The sequence below is a fragment of the Amblyomma maculatum genome, chromosome 4 (assembly GCF_055883805.1).
Source record: "Amblyomma maculatum isolate TAMU_Amacu chromosome 4, ASM5588380v1, whole genome shotgun sequence".
Taxonomy (NCBI): domain Eukaryota; kingdom Metazoa; phylum Arthropoda; class Arachnida; order Ixodida; family Ixodidae; genus Amblyomma; species Amblyomma maculatum.
Window position 1 is genome coordinate 7,231,404 of NC_139347.1, and position 23,968 is coordinate 7,255,371.

At 50.5% G+C, this 23,968-nt stretch overlaps 3 protein-coding genes across 5 annotated transcripts in view; 1 reads left to right on the forward strand and 2 right to left on the reverse strand.

Annotated features, from left to right (window-relative positions):
• Window positions 1–23,968, forward strand: part of Sox102F (transcription factor Sox102F) — a 1,035,502-nt gene that overhangs the window by 455,028 nt on the left and 556,506 nt on the right. For 2 of the 3 annotated variants that reach the window (XM_084600705.1, XM_084600709.1), the window contains exon 3: window positions 13,512–13,590. The exons of the other annotated variant lie outside the window; for it this stretch is intronic. The gene's annotated coding sequence lies outside the window, so the exon portion shown is untranslated. The remainder of the gene's footprint in view (window positions 1–13,511; window positions 13,591–23,968) is intronic. 3 annotated transcript variants of the gene reach the window in all.
• LOC146190249 (uncharacterized) lies at window positions 4,932–7,540 on the reverse strand. The gene has a single exon (XM_084599779.1). The coding sequence runs from the start codon at window positions 7,487–7,489 to the stop codon at window positions 4,994–4,996; it is 2,496 nt and encodes an 831-aa protein (XP_084455905.1). The 5' UTR covers window positions 7,490–7,540; the 3' UTR covers window positions 4,932–4,993.
• LOC146190250 (uncharacterized) lies at window positions 8,553–10,049 on the reverse strand. Its single transcript, XM_084599755.1, has one exon. The coding sequence runs from the start codon at window positions 10,047–10,049 to the stop codon at window positions 8,553–8,555; it is 1,497 nt and encodes a 498-aa protein (XP_084455881.1).

The following is a 23,968-nucleotide window of genomic DNA, read 5'->3' on the forward strand; positions in this document are numbered from 1 at the left end:
AATTAGTTTGCAGACGTAACAACCCCACATAGCGAGGTAATTTTCTTGGGAACGATTTTCTTGGGGGGGGGGGGGGGGGGGGGGCGTACAGGAGGAAGAACGGACTGTATCCTGTGGTCTCATGCCTGGCAGTGTTCAATGCGTATGTACGGGAGAACACAGTCCCAGTTTTTATGGCCTGAAGCGACGTATTGCAAGTATATTGGTTAGAGCTGTTGGTGCGTTCTGTTAAACCATTTGTCTGAGGGTGGTAAGGGGTCGAATGCCTGAAATCAGGTGCGCATGAGAAGTTCTTCTATTACATCGGCAGTAAACTGACGGCCTCTGTCACTTATCACAAATCTCGGTGGACCATGTCGGAAGATGACTGAATGCAGCATAAAAAGCGACACTTGGTAGGCTGTAGCGGCGGTAAGAGCGGCCGTCTCACTGTAGCGAGTAAGATGATCCACGCATACAACAATCCAACGATTGCCTTTCAATTTGCGACTTTGGGAAAGGACCCAAAAGGTCAACTCCGACTTTCTCAAAAAGAGCCTTGGGTGGCACTACAGGATGAAGCATTCCGGGAGCTACACCAGTAGGACTTTTTTTACTTTGACACTCAGGACAGCTGGCCACATACTGGTCAATCGTGTGGCGCATCCGGGGACAGTAGAATCGCTGCTGAGTGCGGTACAAAGTTCTCGCCGATCCCAGTTGTCCGGAAGCTGGATTGTCATGCATGGTGCGTAAAATAGACACACGGAGGCTTTCAGGTACTACCAGCAGGAACCGACGGCCAGTGTCTGAGTAAACCTTCTTGTATAGCAGGTCATCACGGACACAAAACTGGCTGTTCGAGGTTGGGTCCTGCGCAGCATTCAAGAACGGCTTCAGGTGCTGGTCGCTGTGTTGATGTGTTCGGAAGGTGAGAATATCGGGAAAGCTCGTAGATAACGCAACGATGTAATGCTCGAAGTTTTCCGTGTCACATTCTGTTGTGGCAAGTGGCAACCGCGAGAGGCAGTCCGCATCTGCATGCCGTCGGCCACTCTTGTATGAAATAGTATAGTATTCTTGTAATCGAAGAGCCCAGTGGGCCAGGCGACCAGACGGATCACGGAGATTGAGTAACCAACATAGGGAAGGGTGATCTGTTACCACTACGAAAGGCCGTCCGTACAGGTAGCAGCGAAACCACTGCACGGCAAAACAATCGCGAGACACTCCTGCTCGCGGCAATGGTGTAGTTGTGCTCAGTCTTACTTAGAGTCCGACTGGCATAAGCAATGAAATGTTCGCGGTCATCATCGCGCTGAACGAAGACAACACCGATGCCTATACCACTTGCGTCAGTATGCACTTCCGTTGGAGCCGAAGGGTTGAAGTGCCGTAAAATAGGATGCGATGTGAAAAGGAACTTCAGTTGCCGGAAAAAGGAGTCACACTCAGATGTCCACTAGAATAGAGCGTCTTTAGGGAGTAGGCACGTGAGCGGGTAGGCGACGTCTGCAAAACGAGGGATGAAGCGTCGGAAATAGGAGCAAAGCCCCCAAAAAACTGCGGAGCTCCTTCACATTACGAGGTTGTTGAAACGGGGCAACAGCTACGGTCTTGTGAGCGTCAGGCCGGACACCATCACCGTCGCCGAGGTGACCAAGCACCAACGCCTGTCGCTCACCAAAACGGCACTTCTTTGAATTCAGCATGAGGCCAGCTTGGCGTAAGCAGTTCAACACGAACACTAGGCGGTCGTTGTGCTCTTTGATTGTCCGGCCAAAGATGACTACGTCGTCTAGATAGCACATACAGACTTCCCATTTCAGTCCGCGTAGTATGGAATCCATGAATCTTTCAAATGTCGCAGGAGCATTGCATAAACCGAAGGACATAACGTTAAATTCGAACAGTCCATCAGTATGAAGGTGGTCTTCTCCTTACCTGCATCGGAATCTGCCAGCATCCAGATTGAAGGTCTACGGACGAAAAGTATGAGGCAGAGCACAAGCAGTCAATGGCGCCATCAATGCGGGGAAGCGAGTAGACGTCTTTTTTGGTGACTGAATTCAGGCGGCGGTAATCTACATCATAGTTCTGCATAAAGAAAGTAACAAAATTCCCCGAAAGAAAGGTGTCAGGCAAGGAGACACAATCTCCCCAGTACTATTCACAGCTTGCTTAGAGGAAGTATTCAGAAACTTGGAATGGGAGCAGTTAGGGATAAGGGTATATGGAGAATAACTCAGTAATCTGCGCTTTGCTGATGACATTGCCTTGCTAAGCAACTCGGGAGATGAACTGCAAATAATGATTGATGACCTAGACAGGAAAAGTAGAAAGGTAGGCTTGAAAATCAATATGCAGAAGACTAAGGTAATGTTCAACAGCCTCGGGAAGAACAGCAGTTTACATTAGGTAGCGAAGTACTGAAAGTAGGCGAATATGTCTACTTAGGATAGGTAGTAACCGCAGATCCGGACCATGAAAAGGAAATAACAAGAAGAATAAGATTCGGATGGAGCGCATTTGGCAAGCACTCACAGATTATGACTAGCAGCTTACCGGTATCGCTCAAGAGGAAAGTATACAACAGTAGCATCTTACCTGTACTCACCTACGGGGCTGAAACGTGGAGGCTAACCAAGAGAGTCCTACTTAAGTTGAGGACAACCCAGAGGGCTATGGAACAAAAATTGGTATGGGTAACATTAAGAGATAGGAAGCGTGCAGAGTGGGTTAGAGAAATAACTCAAGTTACCGACATTCTAGTGGAAATTAAGAAGAAATGGGCATGGGCAGGACATGTAGTGCGAAGAGAGGATAACCGATGGTCGCTGAGGGTAACAAACTGGATTCCAAGGGAAGGAAAGCGTAGCAGGGGGCGGCAGAAAGTTAGGTGGGCGGATGAGATTAAGAAGTTCGCAGGGGTGAAGTGGATGCAACTAGCACAGAACCAGGTTAAGTGGAGAAATATGGGAGAGGCCTTCGCCCTGCAGTGGGTATAGTCAGGCTGATGACGATGATGATGAAGAATCTACACAAAATCGCGATGTTCTATCTTTCTTTCGCACAAGAATTACTGGAGCCGCCCAGGGACTGCATGATTCTTGAATGACACCCTGCTTCAACATTTCACGAACTTGATCGTTGATTACCACGCGCTCGGAAGGCGCCACACAGTACGGCTTTTGGCGAAAATGGTGCGCATGTTCGGTATCAATGCGATGATTGGTGCGTGACTCAGGAAAAGAGCGGGGGCTCGTGGTTTTCGAGAAGTCAAAGACGGATGAATACTTCGATAAAAGATCTTCCAAAGCATCACGCTCTATGGCATTGAGGGAATTACTAATCATACCACGCAGTTGAGCATTCACTGGGGAATTTGCGACATGCCTCTCTGGTGCATCCGTAACCAAGGCCACTGACATTGGCACGTCTTCTGTACAAGAGGGAACCAAAGCTGGAGTTTGCTCCGCGACGCCAGCGCTCGGTTTCCAGCGGAGCGGAGAGGAACTACAAAACCTACGCGCATCCGCGCCCGCGCAGCGCGTGGCTGTCTGCGGAGTCTACGCAGCCCGCTCGCTCGGGCTACGCAGCCCGCTCGCTCGGGAGCGCGTGCTACAGGCAGCCGCACGTGCACGCGGAGCGGGAGAAGGAGAGTGAGGACGAGGGGGGATGGTCGTGCGTCTGTGCGCGCAAAGCCGGCGCTTTTTGCCAGTGGTGTTTCTTATGTTTGCTTTTTTCTGTGCCCCGGCTGACATAGAGGCTGGCTGGAGGCACGCTTTTTATCGGTGCTTTCGAAAGTGAGAAATTATGACTAATTGATCACCGCGGACATTGTTTTCAAAGAGCGCTTCTTGGCAGGCTCAGACAAAAAAACAACAACAACAACATGAACGCGAATTCGGTACTCGAAGGCAGAGGCAAGCGACAGGTATTTTGAAGGACTTGAGGCGGCACCTCTTGATGTCACTTCCATGTTGCTCAGAGAATGAAGGGTCCAGCATTCTCGCTGAGAATTGATACGCGTGTACACAGCGACGAGTGCTCCGGGCGCTGGTTGGGGAGCTTCCTTTCCATTTGTGACTGCTCACTTGAAAGGGGCCTAATAAACTCTTTGGGGACAGACGTTTTAGGCGATGCTGCCGGCGCCGTGGTGCCTGCTTTCGGCGCGTTTAGGACGCGTTCCCTACAAAGGCACAAAGCATGCCGCCTTGTATACCCTTTGGTTCCAGCTGACAGCGGTCAGGGGGAGTTCGCTGCTGTGGCGCTGCCATCCGAAATTAATGACTTATCTACCTTTAACGATGAGAGGTTTCTTAACGACCTGGATCACTGACGAGAAGCCGAGGCATGCCATTTTTTCGGCAGTTTCCTCTCTCCGCGAGACGAAGAACGAGCAAATGCCTGACGACTTTTCATGCAGGCGGGGACATCTCTCCAAGTAAACCTTTGTCTTCTTAATTCCACAGCTACGCTGTGCAATCCCTAGTTCAGTTATCCCTAGCGAATGCGCAGTTTTGAGCTCCCGAAGCAGGATCGCGTATGAGGATAGAACGATTGACGTATGTGTTTTCCCTTTATAAGCGCCGAGTGATGACATAAATGACATATATCTGTTTCTTGAGGCCGATTTGGTTCCGCGATGGCTGCTGCGGCACCGCCAGTTACAAACAGAGGTGCGAGATACCTAAAAAGAAAACCGACGACCATCGTTTCAACACGAAAGAGAGAAGAGAGAAAAACACTTTCACGAGTTTTGCGAAAAAGCGGGCCGTCACTTTTTCATTCCAGATTTTTTTTTTTTTTCTTGCCCCCTTTGTTAGAGCGCGACGGCGGCCACAATGCGGCCGGAGGAGGCGAGAAACAACCGAGCGCGCGCGCGCAAACACGTGCTGGAAAGCAGCGCGGAGCAGACGACAGCATGCTTTTCTATGGTGGTGGTGGAAACGTTTATTGGTTAATTGGAGTTTGGGAGCCACAGAGTGGCCCCGCTACATGGTCGGCGTCCCTAGTCCGGGACACCGCATGACGAGGCCCCGTCTCGCGCCCGTTTCACCAGAGCCCGTTGAGACTCCAGTGTGGAGCAGTTGAGGAGGGCAGTCTCCCATGCCTCTCGGGAAGGGGTAGGGGAAGGGGGGAGGTGAGGATTTCGAGTACATGCCCACACCATGTGGAAGACATCACAAGTCTCTCCACAGTGCGGGCATCGCCCATCCGTGTTAGGATCATAATGTTTTAAGATTGCAGGACAGAGTAGAGTACCTGTTTGCAGGCGCCTTAAAGTTCGCTCCTCCGCCTTACTCAGCCCCTTTGCAGGAGCCGGGAAAAGGCGGTGGTTGTCGCTATAATACGTTATGATTTCTTTGAACCGCAGAAGCGGCTGGTTTGTCTCCGAGTCAGAAGAGCTTTGAGGAGGAGCCCGGTGAGTAAGCGCTCGGGCAGCCGCGTCAGCGGTTTCGTTACCTCGTAAGCCCTGGTGGCCAGGAGCCCAAATTATTTTCTTTGGCGTTGGAGCTGTGGCAGTCCGCCTTAGAATTCGACTCGCTAAGGGGGAGATCTCCCCTTCTAAGTAATGAACACACGCTTTTCGGGAGTCAGTTATGATCATCCTTGAATTCGGGTCCGCGGCAGCAAGCGCTATCGCTACTTCCTCGGCTCGCGCTGAATTTTGTGCTCGGAAGGAGAGTCCATCAACGTGCATTTCCTGGTGAACAACAGCGGCCGTGTAAAATCCCGTTGGCGACGGCCCTGCAATGTCTACATAATATACACCGGGTCGGGAGCCGTACCGCCCCTCAAGCGCCCGGGCCCGCGCTTGTCGTCTGCTTTCGTGCGTGTCGGTGTCCATGTTACGGGGTAGCGGAGATACCCAGAGGATATCGCGCCACAGATCTGGGATACGACTCGACTCCTCTGGAGTGCAGTCATGTTGGATACGTAAGCGGCTAAGCAGGCGACGCCCGGGTGCCGTCTGCATGAGCCGCGTATACTGGTTTACGAGGTGGGCCTCCCGCAGCTCCTGGTAGGAGTTGAGCACCCCCAAAGCCTTGAGTTTTGTATTAGAGGTAGCCACCGGGAGATCCAGGGCTCGCTTAGTTGCCTTGCGGATGATGGCGTCTATTCGCTCATCGTGTTGCTTAGTAGTGCGAAGGTATGGCACGGCGTAGAGGATCCGGCTAGTCACGAAAGCATGGACGAGCCGCAGCGCGTCCCTGCCCCGCAGACCGCCCCGCTTGTTGGAGACGCGGTGAATCATGCGCCCTACCTGTTCGCCTACCTTCTTGAGTTTTGCAATAGTGGAGTCCGGTCTGAGTCTGTGGTGAATGAACAGGCCCAGAATCCGGAGCTCCTCTACCTCTCTGATAGGACCTCCCGACAAAGAGATGTGTATTGCTGTGTTATCCTTTGGGTTCGTTCTAACATGCAGAAGTTCTGATTTGGCTGGAGCACATTGGAGCCCACAATCGATAGCATACGCATCGACTATGGAAGCGGCCCGCTGAAGGCGCTCCTCCATTTCCCCAAGGCTCCCGTCGGTGGTCCAGATAGTAATGTCATCTGCATATAATGCATATTGAATTCCTTCCACCCGTGCCAGTTGGCTTGGGAGGCGCATCATAGCTATGTTGAACAGAAGTGGTGATAGTACCGCTCCCTGAGGGGTTCCCCGTGTTCCCATGACGTAAGGGCCATACTCCTCGTCCTCAATCTGAAGAAAGGCCTGGCGTTTAGAGAGGAAATCTCTTACATACGCGTAGGCCCTAGCTCCGCAATTGGTTGAGCTCAAGTTGGCCAGGATGCTACTGTGTTTAACATTGTCAAAAGCCCCCTTCAGATCAAGGGCGAGGATGGCTTTGTCATTACGTTGCCTAGCTGTGGGTTGTATTACGTCTCTGTGTAGCTGGAGGAGGATGTCCTGCGCGGACATATGCGGGCGAAACCCGAACATGGTTGCTGCAAAGAAGCCCTTGGCCTCCAGGTATGGAGAGAGGCGATCCCGTGCCAGCGTCTCCATAAGTTTGCCCACACACGAGGTGAGTGATATAGGCCTCAGGTTGTCCGTATTCACGGCCTTACCTGCTTTGGGGATGAACGTCACAAGTGACGTTTTCCATTCGGGAGGGAGTGGACGCCCTTCCCAGATTTGGTTCATGTATTCTAACAAATGGAGGTACGCTGAGTCGGGGAGGTTCGCTAACGTGTTCACTGTTATGCGGTCCCGTCCCGGAGCCGTACCTCGGCGCATTTTAGCTAAGGCCGCCTTAAGGTCGTGCAACTCAAAAGGAGAATCGAGTGTTTGATTAGGCTTGCCAGAGTACGTGTACTCGGGCCCAGTCGGGTCCTCCGTACGACAGAGATATCTGTCGCACAGGGTGCCCGCGAGTTGCGCCGTCGTACCTTGGTACCCGTGCAGAGCCCGCCGAAGCTGCTTTTGCGTTTCCCCTCTCGTTTGAAAGGGGTCGATGAGATTGCGAAGGAGACGCCATGTCCCCTTCGAGCTCATCTGATTAGCTGCAACGTCGCAGCGTGCTATCCAATTTGAATCTGAGAGCTGGGCAGCATACGACGCAGCCTGCTCTGTGAGTTGAGCTATGCGGGAGCGTAGTTTGCGATTAGTCTTCTGCTTTTTCCACCGTTTAGTTAAGCTCCGGCGCGCCTCCCACAAGTGCAGGAGGTGTGTGTCCACTGCGGGTATCTCTTCGGTAGTTTGTAGTGTAGTGACGTGTTGTTTTCGAATGTCGTCTATGTGTTTAGCCCACTCCGCGTAGCCGCCGGAAAAGAGTACCGGAGGGATTGTTTGCTTTCGAAATTTGTGCCAATCGGTCAGCTTAGCTTGACCCCATTTTTTGCGCGCTGCCTTTGCTAGGAGTGTAACACGGAGAAGGCAATGATCGCTGCATAGAGAATCGCCCAAGTTCTCCCATACAGCGTCTCTAGTATTTTTAACAAGAGAGAGGTCAGGACACGTGTCACGGGTTACTGAGTTCCCCACTCGGGTGGGGTACGCCGGGTCCGTGAGCAACGTGAGGCGAAGAGTAGAGATGAGCTCTGCCAGCTTACGTCCTCTGGCTTTTTCAAAGTGATAGCCCCAGTGAAGGCTTGGAGCATTGAAGTCTCCAACGATCACTAGGGGTTCTTTGTCTGTAAGCTTGATCGCGCGAACGAAAATTTCACTGAAAGTTACGCGCGGCTTACGCGGGGGGGCAGTATATATTGAGGATATGTATTGACGGGTCATGGCGTCTGAGAGGCAGCACCCGGACCATTGTGTATTCGTGCTCGGTACTCAAGTCTAAGTCGACCTGAACTGCGGTATAAGCCTTGTTCACGAGGATGCACGTCGACTGGCCCCCCTGGAAAGTGCTGTAGCCTGAGAATTTAGCGTCCATGCCGGGCTCCTGCAGGGCAACGAGTGCCGGCATGTCACCCAGGGACTGCAAGTAGAGCTGGAGGTGTGACCGCTTTTTCCATGCCCTGAAACCCCTGCAGTTCCACTGGATGATCTCCAATTTTTCAAAATTTTTTGCTGTCCTGTTAGGTCGGCTAGCCATGTTGTTGTATTTATTTTAAGGGACAGGGGCCTGGCTCAGGCCGGTAGGCGGCGCAGCCCCAGTCGGGGACTGCGCCGACCCACAGGGAGCCGGTCCTGAACAGTTTTCCTCCGCTGACTGACGGGAGGCTATCTTGCGCTTGAGGAGCGGGGAGTCACAGCAAGTGTTCTTAATTTGGGTGCTGACCCAGGGCTGCACGGCCTTAAGGACCGAGTCAGTGACATGGGTCACAATTTCGGGGAGTGCTTGCGTTAGGGCCGCCTTGAACATGTCCTCGAAGGACTCGCGGGCTGCCGACATGATTTGATTCGGGAGGGCTGCCACTCGCTCCTCTAGTTGCTCAGTCTGGCGTTGCAGGGCCTCGAGGCCCTCGTGGCCGGCAGTGGGAACTGATACAATTACTGTGTCCTCAGACTGCCGCGAGACGCTAGTTAGGCAGGATGTTACGGATGATTTGTCATCCTCGTCTTCTGGCTCGGTTTCAATGGGCTCGGATGGCCCTACCTGATTGGCCTCTAGTTCTTGAATTTTGCGCGCTAGAATTTGGTTCTGGCGCCTTAGTTCGTCTACCTGCTGCTGTAGGGCGGTTTCAATAGGGGAGCGAAGATGAGGGGGCCCCGAGACTGCTCTGCTCCAACTGCTCACCTGTGTTTGAGCGGTTGCCAAGGGCGGGAAGTCCTCGGGCTTGAGGACCGGGATCCTCGCCATGGTCCCGGACTTTGGAGTGTTAGGTGGTCCAGTTTGAGATTTCTTGGATTTCTGCTTCTCAGATGGCGATTTCTTCTGGCCAGCCTTGGAAACAGGAAACTGCTTAGTCTTGGATCCGGGCTGGCCGCCTGGTTTGATGGCCTTTCGGAACCGCCCGGCACAGCCGGGGGCTCCAGTTGGGTGGTCTCCTCCGCAGATGAGGCAGCTCGGAGTGCACTGATGTTCTGCTGGGCCGTCAGGTGTGGCAGCAGGAACTTGTATTCCGCAGCGTCCACAGCGCCCTGGCTGCGGTCGCGGGCAGGTGTCGGCCCGATGACCCACTGTGCCACAGCGGTGGCACACAGGTACAGTTTTCTTGTAGAGACGAACAGGAAGCCGCTCGTAGCTGTAGAGCACCGTCCGTGGCACCTTGGTCCCAGCGAACGTTATCACAGCGACCGGCGATCCCCCTAGCTTGCGCACAGATATTACATTTTCTTCGGCACTGAGTTTTCTCTTGATAGTTTCGTTTGTTTCGTCTGGGGAGACGTTCATAACTCCCTGACAAAACTCACCGGAGAGTTTGGGGTGTCCCCGGAATGGAAGCTGACGACCCCCGACCGGCAGCATAATATCCCGGAGTAGTTTCTCCGCTGCGTCCACTGATTTCAATGCACAGACCAGCACGTTTTGTTCCCAGACGGGCCACACCGCAAGTCCCGCATTTGCATCATCCCCGAGGATGCTTTGTATTGCATGCTTTTCTATGAGGCGGGGAGCAGACGACGCGGCCGGGCTGCGCGTAGATTTTGACGTGGTCTCCATGGAGGGCGCTGACGCACAGAGCGGCGCAGCGCCCCCTGGCCCAGGTTTTCTCCCCTAGAGGCAAGCTTCATGCCAGCTGCTAAAATAATTGGCTGCGTGGAGCAATTAATGGTCCACATTCGCGTGCAGCCTTGGTTTACCGACACCAAGCAATAAGAGACCAGGAGAGGTGTGTTCAAGCGGTTCGAATAAGTAGGCGTCACGATCGCACCAAAAGCTTCGGTTGCCCAGCGAGAACAGGAAAATGGAACGCACTGCACAGACATCGGGGGCACAACAGCGTCGTCGCACACGCTAAGCACGTCATCACAAACAAGAGGGTCCTCAAAGAACTCAGGCGGAAGGCAGCCTTCAACACTGATCTCGCCCGTGCGACAGTCAATGGTTGCGCCACACATGCGCAGAAAATCAATACCTAGAATTACATCATGTATAGAACTGGGAGTACTACGAATTCCGCTGAAAACACGGTTCCTCCAAGACACACCTTGGCACTAATAGGGGAGAAAACCTGGGCCAGGGGGCGCTGCGCCGCTCTCTGCGTCAGCGCCCTCCATGGAGACTTCGTCAAAACCTCCGCGCAACGCGGCCGCGTCATCTGCTCCCCGCAGCATCGAAAAGCATGCTGTCGTCTGCTACGCGCTGATTTCCAGCACGTGTTTGCGCGTGCGCGCTCGGTTTTTTCTCTCCTCCTCCGGCCGCGTTCTGGCCGCCATCACGCTCCAACAAAGGGGGCAAAAAAAAAAAAAAAAGAACTAGAATGAAAAAGTGACGGCGCACTTTTTCGCAAAACTTGTGTGGAAACGGTAACGGGATGGTTGTCGGCTTTTTTTTTTGTTTTTTTTTTTAGTTATCTCGTACCGCTCGTATCTCGCACCTCTGTTTGTAACTGGCGGTGCCGCAGCAGCCATCGCTGAACCAAGTCGGCCTCAAGAAACATATATAAGTCAATAATGACATCACTTGGCGCTTATAAAGGAAAAACACATACGTCAATCGTTCTATCCTCATACGTGATCCTGCTTCGGGAGCTCAATACTGCGCATTCTCTAGAGGAGATAACTGAACTAGGAATTGCTCAGTGTAGCTGTGGAATTAAGAAGACAAAGGTTTCCGTGGAGAGATGTCTCCGCCTGCATGGAAAGTCGTCAGGCATTTCCTCGCTCTTCGTCTCGTGGAGAGAGGAAACCGCCGCAAAAATGGCATTCTTCGGCTTCTCGTCAGTGACCCAGGTCGTTAAGAAACCCCTCATCGTTAAAGGTAGATAAGTCATTGATTTCGAACGGCAGCGCCGCAGCAGCGAACTCCCCCTGACCGCTGTCAGCAGTAATCAAAGGGTAAGGCGGCATGCGTCGCGCCTTTGTAGGAAACGCGTCCTAAACACGCCGAAAGCAGGCACCACGGTGCCGGTAGCATCGCCTAAAGCGTCTGTCCCCAAAGAGTTGAATAGGCCCCTTTCAAGTGAGCAGTCACAAATGGAAAGGAAGCTCCCCAACCAGCGCCCAGAGCAGTCGTCACTGTGTAAACGCGTATCACTTCTCAACGAGAAGGCTGGACCCTTCTTTCTCTGATTAACATGGACAGAGATACAAGAGGTACCGCCTCAAGTCCTTCAAAATACCTGTCGCTTGCCTCTGCCTTCGAGTAGCGAATTCGCGTTCATGTTTTTTTTTTTTTTAATGTCTGAGCCTGTCAACAAGCACTCTTTGAAAACAATGTCCGTGACGATCAATTAATCATAATTAGTCGCTTTCGAAAGCACCGATAAAAACATGCCGCCAGCCAGCCTCTATGTCAGCCGGGGCACAAAAAAAAAAAGCAAAAATAATGAACCCCACTGGCAAAGAGCGCGGGCTTTGCGCGCGCAGACGCGTCCTCGTCCTCACTCCCCTTCTCCCGCTCCGTGTGCACATGCGGCTGCCTGTGGCACGCGCTCCCGAGCGAGCGGGCTGCGCAGACTCCGCAGACAGCCGAGCGCAGCGCGGGCGCGGATGCGCGTAGGTTTTGTAGTTCCTGTCCGTTTCGCTAGAAACCGAGCGCTGGCGTCGCGAAGCAAACTCCAGCTTTGGTTGCCTGTAGGGTACAACAAATCGCCGCTAATGCCATGGAAATTTGCATTTCCATCCCATAAAAACGTTACTTTGGGTCCCAGCTGGTTTTTAAACGATAAGCTTATAATCGAAATAGTTGCACTCGTGTCCACTAACGCCATTGTGCAAATACCGTCAACAGACACACGAATCTTATTTTTGAGCATAGTCACAGAAGGAGGTACAAATACCTCCTTCTGTGACTATGCTCAAAAATAATATAATAAGATAAGATGCTCAAAAATAAGCGAGTAGCAATCGTTCTCCGCGGCGGCCTCACCTCCATCAGCCGCGGCACCTAGTTTTCCGGCGGCGGTGACTGGGAGCGACGCCGCGGGCACGGCGAACGGCAGGCACGAAACGCTGGTGGTGGAGTCAGACTCCGGTCTGAAGCCGGAGAGTGGTTGCGTACGCCATCGGGCTGAAACTGGCTCTGTGGAGAAGGTGGCCAGTACCTATGATAGTCAACTGGGTAGTCACTCGTCGTGCCTGGGTACGTGGGTCGGTCATACCGCGATGGTAGTCGACGGGGCCATTGTCTTGAGATACGGCCTGGGATGCCGCACCGGTTGGCGCGACCATTCGTTGGAAGAGGCAGGGTGGGCTCTTCGGACAGAAGAGTATTCGGGCTGAGTTTGGAGCGTGTATGCAGGTTCGCTCGGAAAAGATGAGCGGCAGGACACTGGTGAGGTGTGCCGGTCGTGGAAATCGAGCCGAAGTAGTTCTTCACGAATGATCTGCCGAATAGTCGAAGTTAGATCCGTGGAGACATGCTCGTCAACGGTGGCGACAGTTGTCACATTGGCCATTCTTCCAAACCTGGGTGTTAGTCGACGGGTCTTCAGCGCTTCAAATGTGCGGATGTGACGAAGGACAACGGGGACAGTCGAGATATCATCTTTGGTAATGAGAAAGTTGTAAACATCCTGTGCAATGCCCTTCAAAAGATGTCCTACTTTGTATTCATCCACAATACGAGAGTCGATGGTCTTGCACAATTTGAGGACATCTTCGGTGTATGTAGTACAGGTCTCGCCGGGTAGTTGGGCAAGATGGGCACTCATGCATTTGTCTCTACGCTGTATACAGATAGTCTACAGATTGCATAGAGACGAGAGCAGATGAAAATGAATGCTGTCATAGACTTTGTCTACCGGTAATGATAAGTCGGTATTGACAAACGCAATAGGTCTAAAGAATGGTAATAAAGTTTATAAATCTCTACAGATTATTATATAAAGGACATTTCCTGCTTTTCTATTTTCATGTTTATTCTCTGTTTTATTATTTTTTTTTTACCCTGGTACTGGCATTTACACATATATTGTTTTTCGTGACAATCCCGCTAACTATTCTGCTTCTTTTTCAACAGACGAAGAGGTACCACTGAATTGGAGGCGGAAGCAACCAGCAGCTTCATCTGCGCAGTTATCCATGCGTTGGTGGTGAAGGTAGGCTCGTTCATTTTTCACAAAGATATCTAAACTATCGCACGTTGGAATGTTCCCTTGAGGACAAACACCCTTCTTGATCGAGGCTAGAATCCTGGAAACACAATTAAAAATAAATTATAGATGATAGATACTCAGAGAATTCATTTGTTAATCCTGGCTTCCTTTATTTCCAGAGCAATTGTCAAACAAATCGTTTGCGCGCCGCGTTGAACCTGATCACATAAATATCGAGCTTTATCGCAAGATTACGCCCTACCGCGGTAAGTGCGCATAGACACTTAACAATTCTTACAGCTTCTCTACTGTCTCAGAAAAGTTTCGCTGGCATCGCGACTTGAAGGACAAAGACAGTGATAAGCGCTCAAAACGTGAGCATTTTCTTCTGCGACGGATATGAAGAACGCAAAACGTGCACGCACCATCAGCTGCTCTCTCTTCGCGGTGATAGATAAGGAAAACATCTCGAACCATTAATTACGAGGCTCCGACGGGAAAGCCTGTAAAAGGCAAGAACGGTTATCATTTCTTTTTTCTTTTCTTTTTTTTACGGAGCCAAGGCGCCGAGGCGTCACTGGAGACGCCTCTGTTGGCGTCATAAATCAGGCGCAATCGGGCGAAGCCCGGTTGAACGCTAGTGCCTCCGCCGTCGTCAGCCAGTTCTGGCTTTCTCCCTCTCGGAACCTTCCAAATAGGCGCTCCTCGAATTATCTGTTTTTGAGCGCAACCACGTGCACGTCCGTTGCGGCTTTCATTCTCAGATCTCATTTTTGGACGCACCAGGTTTGGGGTGCGGAACAGCAATACTTGGCACATATTTACTCAGACGGGGTCGGCGGAAGCGACGGACGGTTGCTCCAATTTTTTAAAGTCATATATTACTGTGCTGGAGATTCCCTCAGAAGGCAGGATAAAACGGGGGACAGAGGAGGGGTCTCAGTGTGTGGACTGCGGCTCTCTTCTGTGCGGGGTGTCTTACGCGGAGCGATTCGCAGAAGGAGGCAATTACTAACAGTCACCTCCTCGACTGGTCTGTCACCCATTCGCTTACGCCTCCGCGGCGATCGTCACTTGAGGGCGCTTCCTGCAGTACGCAGGATGGAGGGAGGTGGGAGACTTTTTTTTATTTTTTTTTTACCTGCGTTTTGTTTGTTTCGTGTACGTTGGGCTTCACATTTTTTACCTTTCTTTTTGCAATTTATCTTTCGTGCAAAGAACTAGAAAAGCTCGACATTCTTTGGACTTCCTTGTCGTACTTTCTCGCCTGTGCGTATTATCGGAGCACTTTTTTTTTTTAATCTTTGGCTCCTGCGGGTGTTGACGACATAGTGACCCTCCAGGAAAAAAGGAAACTGCCCTCCACTGAAGCAGTCATGTGTCCTCATACACTGGTGCGGATGCTTTTTTTTTTTTTTGTAATGTTTGCGCCGAAAACGTTTTGTTGTTGTTGTTGTTGTTGTTGGTGGTGGTGGTGGTGGTGGTCACGTGGTTTTGTACTAGGACTCTTAATCACGGCATCGTTAGTTGTGTTCCGTTACTGCTTTGTTGTACATCGCTCAGACTAAAATCTATATACATCGGTTTAGAAGATCACGAGCCAGAGTGCGCTCCCAACCGGTTTCTTTTTTGGGAGTAATTGGCCGCTCATCTTGTCGTACCAGTGAGTCGTAGTGATGAAGAAGAAGAAATTGGGAGACAACGATAAACCCAGAAACAAAAATACCTGCAAGGCACCTCGGAATGTTGACGAATGGCCAAGTTGAGTGCAATCAGTCAAAAGTGTTGCAGGCGAAAACGAGCCTTTAGGTTCTGCGAGAAAGTCGGCTCCCTTAGGTCACAGATAACCGATCGACATGCACACCCCGCGGTTCTCAGCGCTAGCATGTCCCGATGCACGATGTAACTGCTACGCAACATTGCATCCTCGACTACAAGGGCCGCTGGCCGATCCTGCTTGGTTGGACTAACTCTAATTTGTTGATCGTCCTGCCTCGCGGGCATAATCAACCTAGATATTCAAGAAATGCTCCCTCTTCTCTTACTTAAATCACGAAGTCGCCCATTACCACAGCTAACAAAACTTGTTTGTAAATCTGTATACGTCCGTGCAGCCCTGAGTCGTTCATTCGGAGCATACCGCGTTGTCTCCTACGTGAGCCATGTTCACTCTGCAGAGAGCATTTCAGTGCCAAGATGTGAAAGCAAGCCATGTGCTAGCGTTTGACTGCGCAAAGCGTTGTGCCATGTCCAATTCGCTGTTTTCACACTGTGGCTGCCCAATACATAATCAGCAATAGGCGCGAAGTGAATTTCGCTGCACCTCCCGATACTGCTAATGGCTGTAACCGTGCAGTCCACGCTTGCTAAGGGAAGTATTATGGTTCTTGCCTTTCTGTCGTGACCCGTGTGACGCCTGGTGTTTCATTTCGTTTTCTGAGTAGGTATACGTCCGCGCTCACTGCATTTTTGGAAAGTTGCGCCTGAGTAAAAGCCTGTATCAAGCCTACGTTTATACATTACACGCTGCAATCAAAACACTGGATGCGGCAAAGCTGCCATGCAAAGATAGTTGGAAATACCAAGCCTAAATATTTATAATTGTAGCTCCCTGGCAGTGCACTTGTAGAGGAATATAGGGTTCCACTACAAATTCCAGATCGACCTCTGATGCCTCGAAAGAGGAAATTCTCGAAAGAACGTTTTCACATGGGCGTTGCGTCGAAACAAACAAGACTGCATTTGTAATAATAATAATAATAATTGGTTTTATGCCTTACGCGGATTCCGAGCCAATTCTTTCTTTGCTCCTTTCTTGAGTCTGTAACACTACTACAAAGACACTAAGCCATTGTTTTGGTGCTCCTTCGAAAGCATTGAAATCCTTTCACTACAAATGCCTCCAACCAAACAAGACCTTCCCATCAAACCCGGAATACGCGATATCTTAAGAGAGTCGTGAAATTGACCCCAGCGCTGTACAGCTGAGCACGTGGTGAACGCGCATCCGTCAAGTAGACGCGAAACTCGCTGAGGAATCGCTCGACCACCAGACACGCTGTGGTCGCGGGCAAATTGCCAACTCGTAGCAATAATGTGCGGACGCCGTGGGGGAACGATAGCTTTTGGGAGGCCTCCCTTCATCGAGCGAGCGAGAGCCATTCCCGCTTTTAATTACCGCGCCGGGCCGCAAATCGGCTTTTGACAGACCCAAGATGCATCGATGTGTGCCTTGCCAGGCGTCGGTGCCGGTTCGAGTGCTCACGCGTTTTTCCCGAGCGCCGCTGATGACGGAAAGACCCTGTTGGTTTTTGTTCGGGCCGACCTCGGCGTTTCTCGCTGCGAGCTTTTCATCTTCGCACGGAATATGCTCGTCCGCGCTTGCTCGGACGCTGCTTATGCACGTGCGTAAGCCCCCTTTTATTCTTTTCTTGCTTTCTCTTCCCGGGCCTTCAATCAGGCAGCGCACGCGCGCGGTGACGGCCCTGGTTGCTCCCGCGTGAGTCGTGTTTGGCCCGGTTCTTGTGCGTCCTCCCTCCGTACACATTCGTGCAGTTAATTGTCTTAAATGAGAGCCTCCTGTTCATCCTTCATCCCCAACCGTTGATCACACCGGCAGCGCTGTTCGTATACGAACGCACTCCGAATATCTAAACGGGGTAGTGTGCTTTGTCAGCGCCCGTGCAAACGTTGGTTCTTCCTTTAGAAGGCAGAATCCTTTCGAACGTCGGACACTCAGGCGTTCGAGACTGGCTGAAAAGATGCCCTTTGTGAGCGCCCGTGTGTGTCCTTTTTTGTTCCAATTTCTTTTCTCGTGCCATGCTCTGTTCCATCACAATGCAGAACCAGCTAACCCTCTTCTGAGTCACTGTTGACTCACTCATTTTATTGCCATTCTCATTTCACTCAGGAGTTGAATGAATGTTGTGAAATTAAGATATGTCTTATATGCACAGATATTTTTCTACAATTATGACTGGTAGCACATGCCACTTGGATGTAAACGGATATCGCCATGACGTGTACATCAGGTCCCCGCGCGTTTGAAGTCTGTTTTGTTTTAGTAAATTACCTTTACCCAGTTGGCTTTCGTCTCCGTTTCCTGCCCCGAGCTGCCATCCTACTGCAGAAATGATGAGGCTCCTCAAAAGAAAGCGAATGTGATAGCATAGAAATTCTCGGCTGCATCTCCTCGGTGCGTATGCGTTAGCATCGCTGCTTTTTGAGCAGTCTATCCAGTGGTTGCGGTAGGAACGCAAAATTTTCAAGGGGGCCAAGAAATATTTTTTTTTTTTTTAGTTTGACTTTTTTATAAGGGGCTGAGGGGGAGGGGTGCTCCGCGATTACTCCTTTGTGGTCGCATGACCTCTATGTCATCACGATTATCTCTACCAATCAGGGATATTAGCATCGATTTTTTTGTTTGGCTTCCTGTTGACGGTGCTTTGTTAATGGTCCCCTAGTGTCATGTGGCCTCTATGACGTCATAACTGCCTCCAACCTTCGGTGCGGTTCTGTCTGTCACGACGGCGCATAGCTCCATTCGAATTGCTTTCGTCTCTACTGTTCAGGTGACGATATGTGCGACGGCTATATATCATTAGCAGCCTTCGAAAGATGTCGAATTCAACAGTTTTCCGGATCTAATCAATCCGATTCAATGTCTTTACCTTCTCCTCAAGGGTGCATTGTGGGCCCCTCACCACGCTCCAGGCGACAAAGAAATATTTCGGGAGCGATTGTTGCAGCCTCTAAGAAAAACCTTTTGAAAGCCTCCGAGCGCCGTTTTTGTTCTCATTTCAGCAAGACATTCTTCCTTCTTTCAAAAACTGAGGCTCTCAGCCGCACGAGGCCGCAAACACGAGGCCCGCTCGGCTTTGTTCGCGACAAACTTGAATGCTCCGTCTCTGTTTATTATTTCCTCCACGCTGTCTCAAACCAAACAAGTGTTTCTCTCGGGCTAATAAGGATCTTTTCAACTAGCGCATTTATTGTGGTCGCTAAGAGTATGTGCCCACCGTTGAGGGTCTTTCTTATTTACGAGCGATAAAGAAACAAAACGAGTTAAACAAGGCGCGTAAACAACGCCGCGACAAAGCACGGCCGAAACAACAGCGGCGGTCGAACCAGGCTCAGGGCGCCCCGGGCTCGAACTCGCGAAGCACACTCTTGCGACGTGTGCGCCCGGACGGTGTACGTGCGCCCGGACGCGCGGCTTTTATTCGCGTGTAAATTGCCGTTGCAAAACAAACACCAGGGAAGACCGCTTTCATGGTGTCCGGGAGAAGGCTATCGCGGGAACGGTTCGCATTATATATGTTCGCTTTATATCCATGCGCCTGCGTCTGTGTGTGCATGTGTCTACGAACTGAACGGCGCAGGAACTTGGGGTGCGGTGAGTTCTGAAGCGCTTGTATTGAACCAATTCTTTGTCGGCCCACGCGTTGATGCCCGCGGCTATTGCACCGAGCGCTGACAAAGCGTGGGCTGCTGTTTTGTTCTTTGCCGACGAGCTACAGGAGCATGTATATAGGGCTGTGGGAGGCGTTTTACCACTGATCAGAGCTCATTGCGGGCTCTTATGTCTGTACAAGCAGGCATTTTGTACCTGCGCAATAATTATTTTGCGTCGAGATGAATAAAGTTGGGTCCGTTTGTTAGGACCTCTTCAGCCAAATAATTCTTTGCCAGGCCTCAGATATTTAAATGCGGGGATTAGCGTGTAAATATCAAACGAATATCGCCTGTTGCGCAAGCTTACGAGAGCAGTTTTACGAAAATGGATGCATTGCAGTGGACTTATTGTATATTTTCCTGCAGCTTAACTGAATATGACAAGGAGTTCTCTCTCGGTACTGCATATTCCGTTCATCATCGTCCACTGCGACGAGTGACTAATACTGTCCATTGCGCGGAGCGGCCCGCATCAGTCCATCCTGGTTGTGTTGAACAACGCACCTGGAAACTGAGCTGCAGTATTCTTGGCGGTCGATAGCTCTCGTCTCGGAAGGAAGACGAAGTCGAACCTGTTTGTTGCCTCCCCACGGCGAGCTTCGGGGACACCACCTCGGCCGTTGCAACGTAAGATTGAAGTCGTACATACAAAATAATGTCGTCCACGTTTCGGCGTCAAATCTCCCCAGTCGCGCTGCGTATAGCGGAAATATTTTTTTTTTTTCCTGCAAATATGTGCTAGCGGCCTTCACATGCGTAAGTATAAAGCGCCGTTCAATTTTCGCCTAACAGCGCATCAGAATATGTTCCATCCAAGGCTCGTATGAGAAGCCGCTGCGTCGCTTCGCCCTCCAGTTTCTGTATGAGCGTGAAGAGGCTGTACTGTGTCATGCCTTGTGGTGACTTTTTCCAGTGTCGTCCTCTCATCTCGTTGTCGTCGTAATGATGCAGTCTAGACAAGCAACTGGGGCGCGCTGCAGTTTTTGTATCTGCCATGCACTGCAGTAGTAGACTTTGATTTCACTGACTACTCCGAAATCAGCACTGTGGGCAATGATGCATTCCGTACAGGGCGTATACCGGGTGCTTTCTTTTTAATTCAAAAATTTTAAACAAAGGCAACTGGATTTAGATACATTTTAGCCATATATTGGCGTCTACGGCCGACATAAAATAGGAAGCATAATGCTTCAATTAACTAGCTAATTAACTAAATACATTACTTAACGTTTTAATTTTCATTTCAGGGGATATATATTTTGTACCCTTAAATTTCAGCACGCGTTACGAGACCCTCAACTGACACCATGCGAATCGCGCAGTACCCACGGGAGCTTCCGGCTATATCGTTCAGCCAGTGCATGCTATGAGGCCGGACTGTCAGCGGAATGACTACGCACTGGGCACCAACACGGCGGCTATCAACTAAGTCGCGGTCGAAGAGATATCGACACTTAACTGCAGCTAGCCAGTATGACTCTTAGGTGATGCCAGCAGAGTGCTGAAATGTCTGAGTGGAGCGATCTACGTCGCATGCGCTGTGTTACTATGCGAAGCCCTCGATAATCAGGGTGCCATCTGCGGGCCTGTAATGCTCGCTACAATTTCTTTTCGGACAACTTTCGTTTTGTGCGTGGCTATACTTTAGAGGACGAGCTGAAAGTCTCAAAATACAACATGTATTCCTAAAATGATACTTTAAAAAGTTAATTAATGTATTTAGTTTATGAGCGAACTAATTGAAACATTCTGCTTCCTACCTGGGGTCCTTTGTAGCCTAATGTAGCCCCAGGGCTGGATTAACCTAGTGAGTTACCATTTTTAAACAATTTTGTACCTTCTAAATAAAGATAGAGGGGTTCAACCGAATATAAAGTTTCAACTTCAACGCGACTGCCAAGCCGACCGCCAGCAGCTTCGTTTCGATGGAGATGAAACGGAGAGGCGTCCGTGTGCTGTGCGATGTCAGCGTACGTTAAAGATCCCTAGGTGGTTGAAATTATTGCATTGTAGGCGGAATCCACTTTCATTCCCTCTGCATGCCGACAGACGCTTTCCTGCTCCCCTAGGTCAGCCCTCTGCGCCATCGTGCTCGCCTCTGGCTAAACCGGTTGTCATGGTAAAGGAGCATGCGCAGTAGTTGTCTTTTGGAGGCGCTCTGTCCCGTTCCTCTTTTCTTGTGTGTGTGCGTGTTGTTTTGGCGCCTTTAACTTATAATGAATAGACACCAACTAACCCAGCAAGAAGTTCTCTTAAGCACTAGCGAAATGCGCGCTAACCTAGCCCAGTGTAGCTCAGCTTCTAGCTATGCTAAGCTTTCGCTACAAAACGCCCGGTACACTGCAGAAGTACAGACCTCTGAGATCAGTTCGGCTGCCTGTAGTTTTTTAAGGCGAAAACCTTTATTGCCTCATCTTCGTCATCAGCAAAAGTGTCACGCTTTTGCGGTGGCTCTGATTGGTCGAGACGGGATGACGTCATGGAGGTCTTGGCCAATCACAGAGCACCACCACAGTATGCGCGAATGCGTTACTTATACGGCCATATGCCAATCAATGATCAATTAGTATTCAATGACTAATCAACCTATTAATTACTAAGTAATACCTACTACAGTTTTCTAATTACGAAATAATTACTAATTTGACTAATTATTAATAATTATAATTAGTCCCAGATTCGTAATATAGTGATTAATTGCTCATTAATGCCGCGCACCCGGTAAAATCAAGTACACAATAGTAAACGTAGAACAACTGCGAAGATACAAGGAGTCAAGGAGCGCGATCTCTTCGCTGCCAAGCAGTATTCACTGAACAAATGCGCTCGCAGAATATGAAAAAGTAGTCGCTCGCTTTACTCGTAGCAGCATTCATCGCTACATGGGCAACAGTCGCGTAGCAGAATGCAGCCCTCAGGCTTTCGCCTTTCGTCACTTTAGTCGCCAAAGCGTCCTCGATATTTTTAATATACGAAGATCTCTCTACACAAGCTGTAAGGTTAGGCGCGCCACCTTCTTTTTTTGTTCGTCATGTGTTGTTATTTATTGCGAGATTGTTCGCGAGTTGGGCAGAAACCGAGAGCTCATTTTTTGCTCTGCGGAAATATGTGGCGTTCTTCTATAGCGTGAGCATGCATGACAGTGGCGGTATAAAATGCGTATGCATTCAAAGCTGGCATCCTGTGTGTTCCTTGTATGTATACGGTTGCGTACGTGATACGCGATGCTATGGCATCTGAGGGTACCTGTAGCAAAGGTGAGTGAGAACATCTGATATCACTTTTGACGGATTGAGAAGATCCAAACTGATGTCGTGGGGAGCTCTAATTAATTTTTCTGCTTTTATCCATTCCGGATACTCGTAGTTGGGCAGTCCCCACCTTCGAGTAGCCGCGAAGAGTCCATGGGGGTCCAGAAAGTTGGTCGATTGCAATGTGTTTACTTTTCTGGAATTAGGTCCATGGTAGTTTCCACTATCGAGTAGCCGTGGGGACGGCCCGCGAGGCAGCCGAAAATATTTTTATTGCAAGTCCTTGTAAATATCTTTGTACATGATTTTCTTTATATATAGTTTACCAGTTATCTCTCTCAAGTGTCCTTAAAACCCAGAAGCCAGAAGAAGGAGACAACAGGAAAAAACTTATCCTCACTCCAGCATTTCGGAACAATTTTCTGTGTTTTGCCAATATTCACTTAGTTCCACCGAGGCCTTGTCGTCACTAGGGAGCCTACATGTTTCGCCGCGGCGCCGTCGTCACAAAACTGCACCGCCTCTAGCGGTCACGCCGCGAACCACTGAGAAGTAGAGATGGAGTTCTACATTTGCCGCGCCTTATCTTCACGTTTAACATCGCCTTATCGCAGCACTGAACGAGAACAAGCTCCCCAAGCGTGCATTAGAGAATTGGGCATCGAATTGGCACGTGTTACGTTTCGCCACCGACAAGTGGCACAGCTGACGCGGCCACCGCATAGCAACAGGCAGAACCGCGAGCGGATCGGCCATTTCGGCGCTGTTCATCGGCCGCGCAAAGCTTCCTCCCGCGGGCAAGTCTGGACGTGATCCTGCCACGCGCCAAATGTGTGTGCGTGCGTGTGTGTGCAAATGCCGGCCAAGCCTGGAGCTCGAGGGAGAGTGCGTCGCCCTCTCCTGTCTGCAGGAGGTGGAGGAGATGTGGTCGCGCCACCTGCGATTGAGTCATCGCCGTGTCTGAACATGCAGTGCTTTCTCCGTTTCTCTGTGAACTGGCATGCCTATATAAAAAGCAGCGGCAGATTCCGCTGCGACAGAGAGTACTTTGACGCGCCGTTGACATGACGCTAGACACCAGCTGTGTGAGAGTGTCTGTATTCTCTCCGGGTCAGCTTCTCTGCCCGTTTCTTCATGATGTTGTAGAAAAGGTTGTTTCGTTAGAAGACGCCTCGTCTTTGCTGGGACCGTTGATGCCGTCCGCCGAGCCACGGAGCCGCCAGGCCAACGCTACCGAGGGGCCGCGAGCCGCATGTAACAACTGGCGCGGTGGGCTGAGCACGCGAGCCACAAACGTAATAACTGTTGGCAGCGGTGCGATACTCGGGCCCGCGACACTCAACCGTAATACACGTCTATACTCCATTAAAAGTGGTGCTGCAGTGTCTGGCGACACCTTAAATTGACGCCGGCTCGACTACATCTAGATTCACCAGAACAAAAAGAGTCTCAAAGGACATTGTTGAAAAAATCCACTGCGCTAAAAAGATGATGCCGAAACACTTAAAGAACTGGAGCTGGACAAGCGCAAACTCACAACTAAGTTTATTCGAGGTTGCGTAGCTGCTACTAAGACGGGCCCAGAGGAGTTATCCACACTATTCCTCAGCACCACCTTTTGTAATGCAACGGGCAATAATTCCTTGCATTCCATCTCCACTGAATTGCAACCCCTC

Excerpts from the sequence above, each read along its gene's own strand:
- LOC146190249 (XM_084599779.1), bottom strand. The coding sequence starts at position 7,489 with ATGAGCTCGAAGGGGACATGGCGTCTCCTTCGCAATCTCATCGACCCC.
- LOC146190250 (XM_084599755.1), bottom strand. The coding sequence starts at position 10,049 with ATGGAGACCACGTCAAAATCTACGCGCAGCCCGGCCGCGTCGTCTGCT.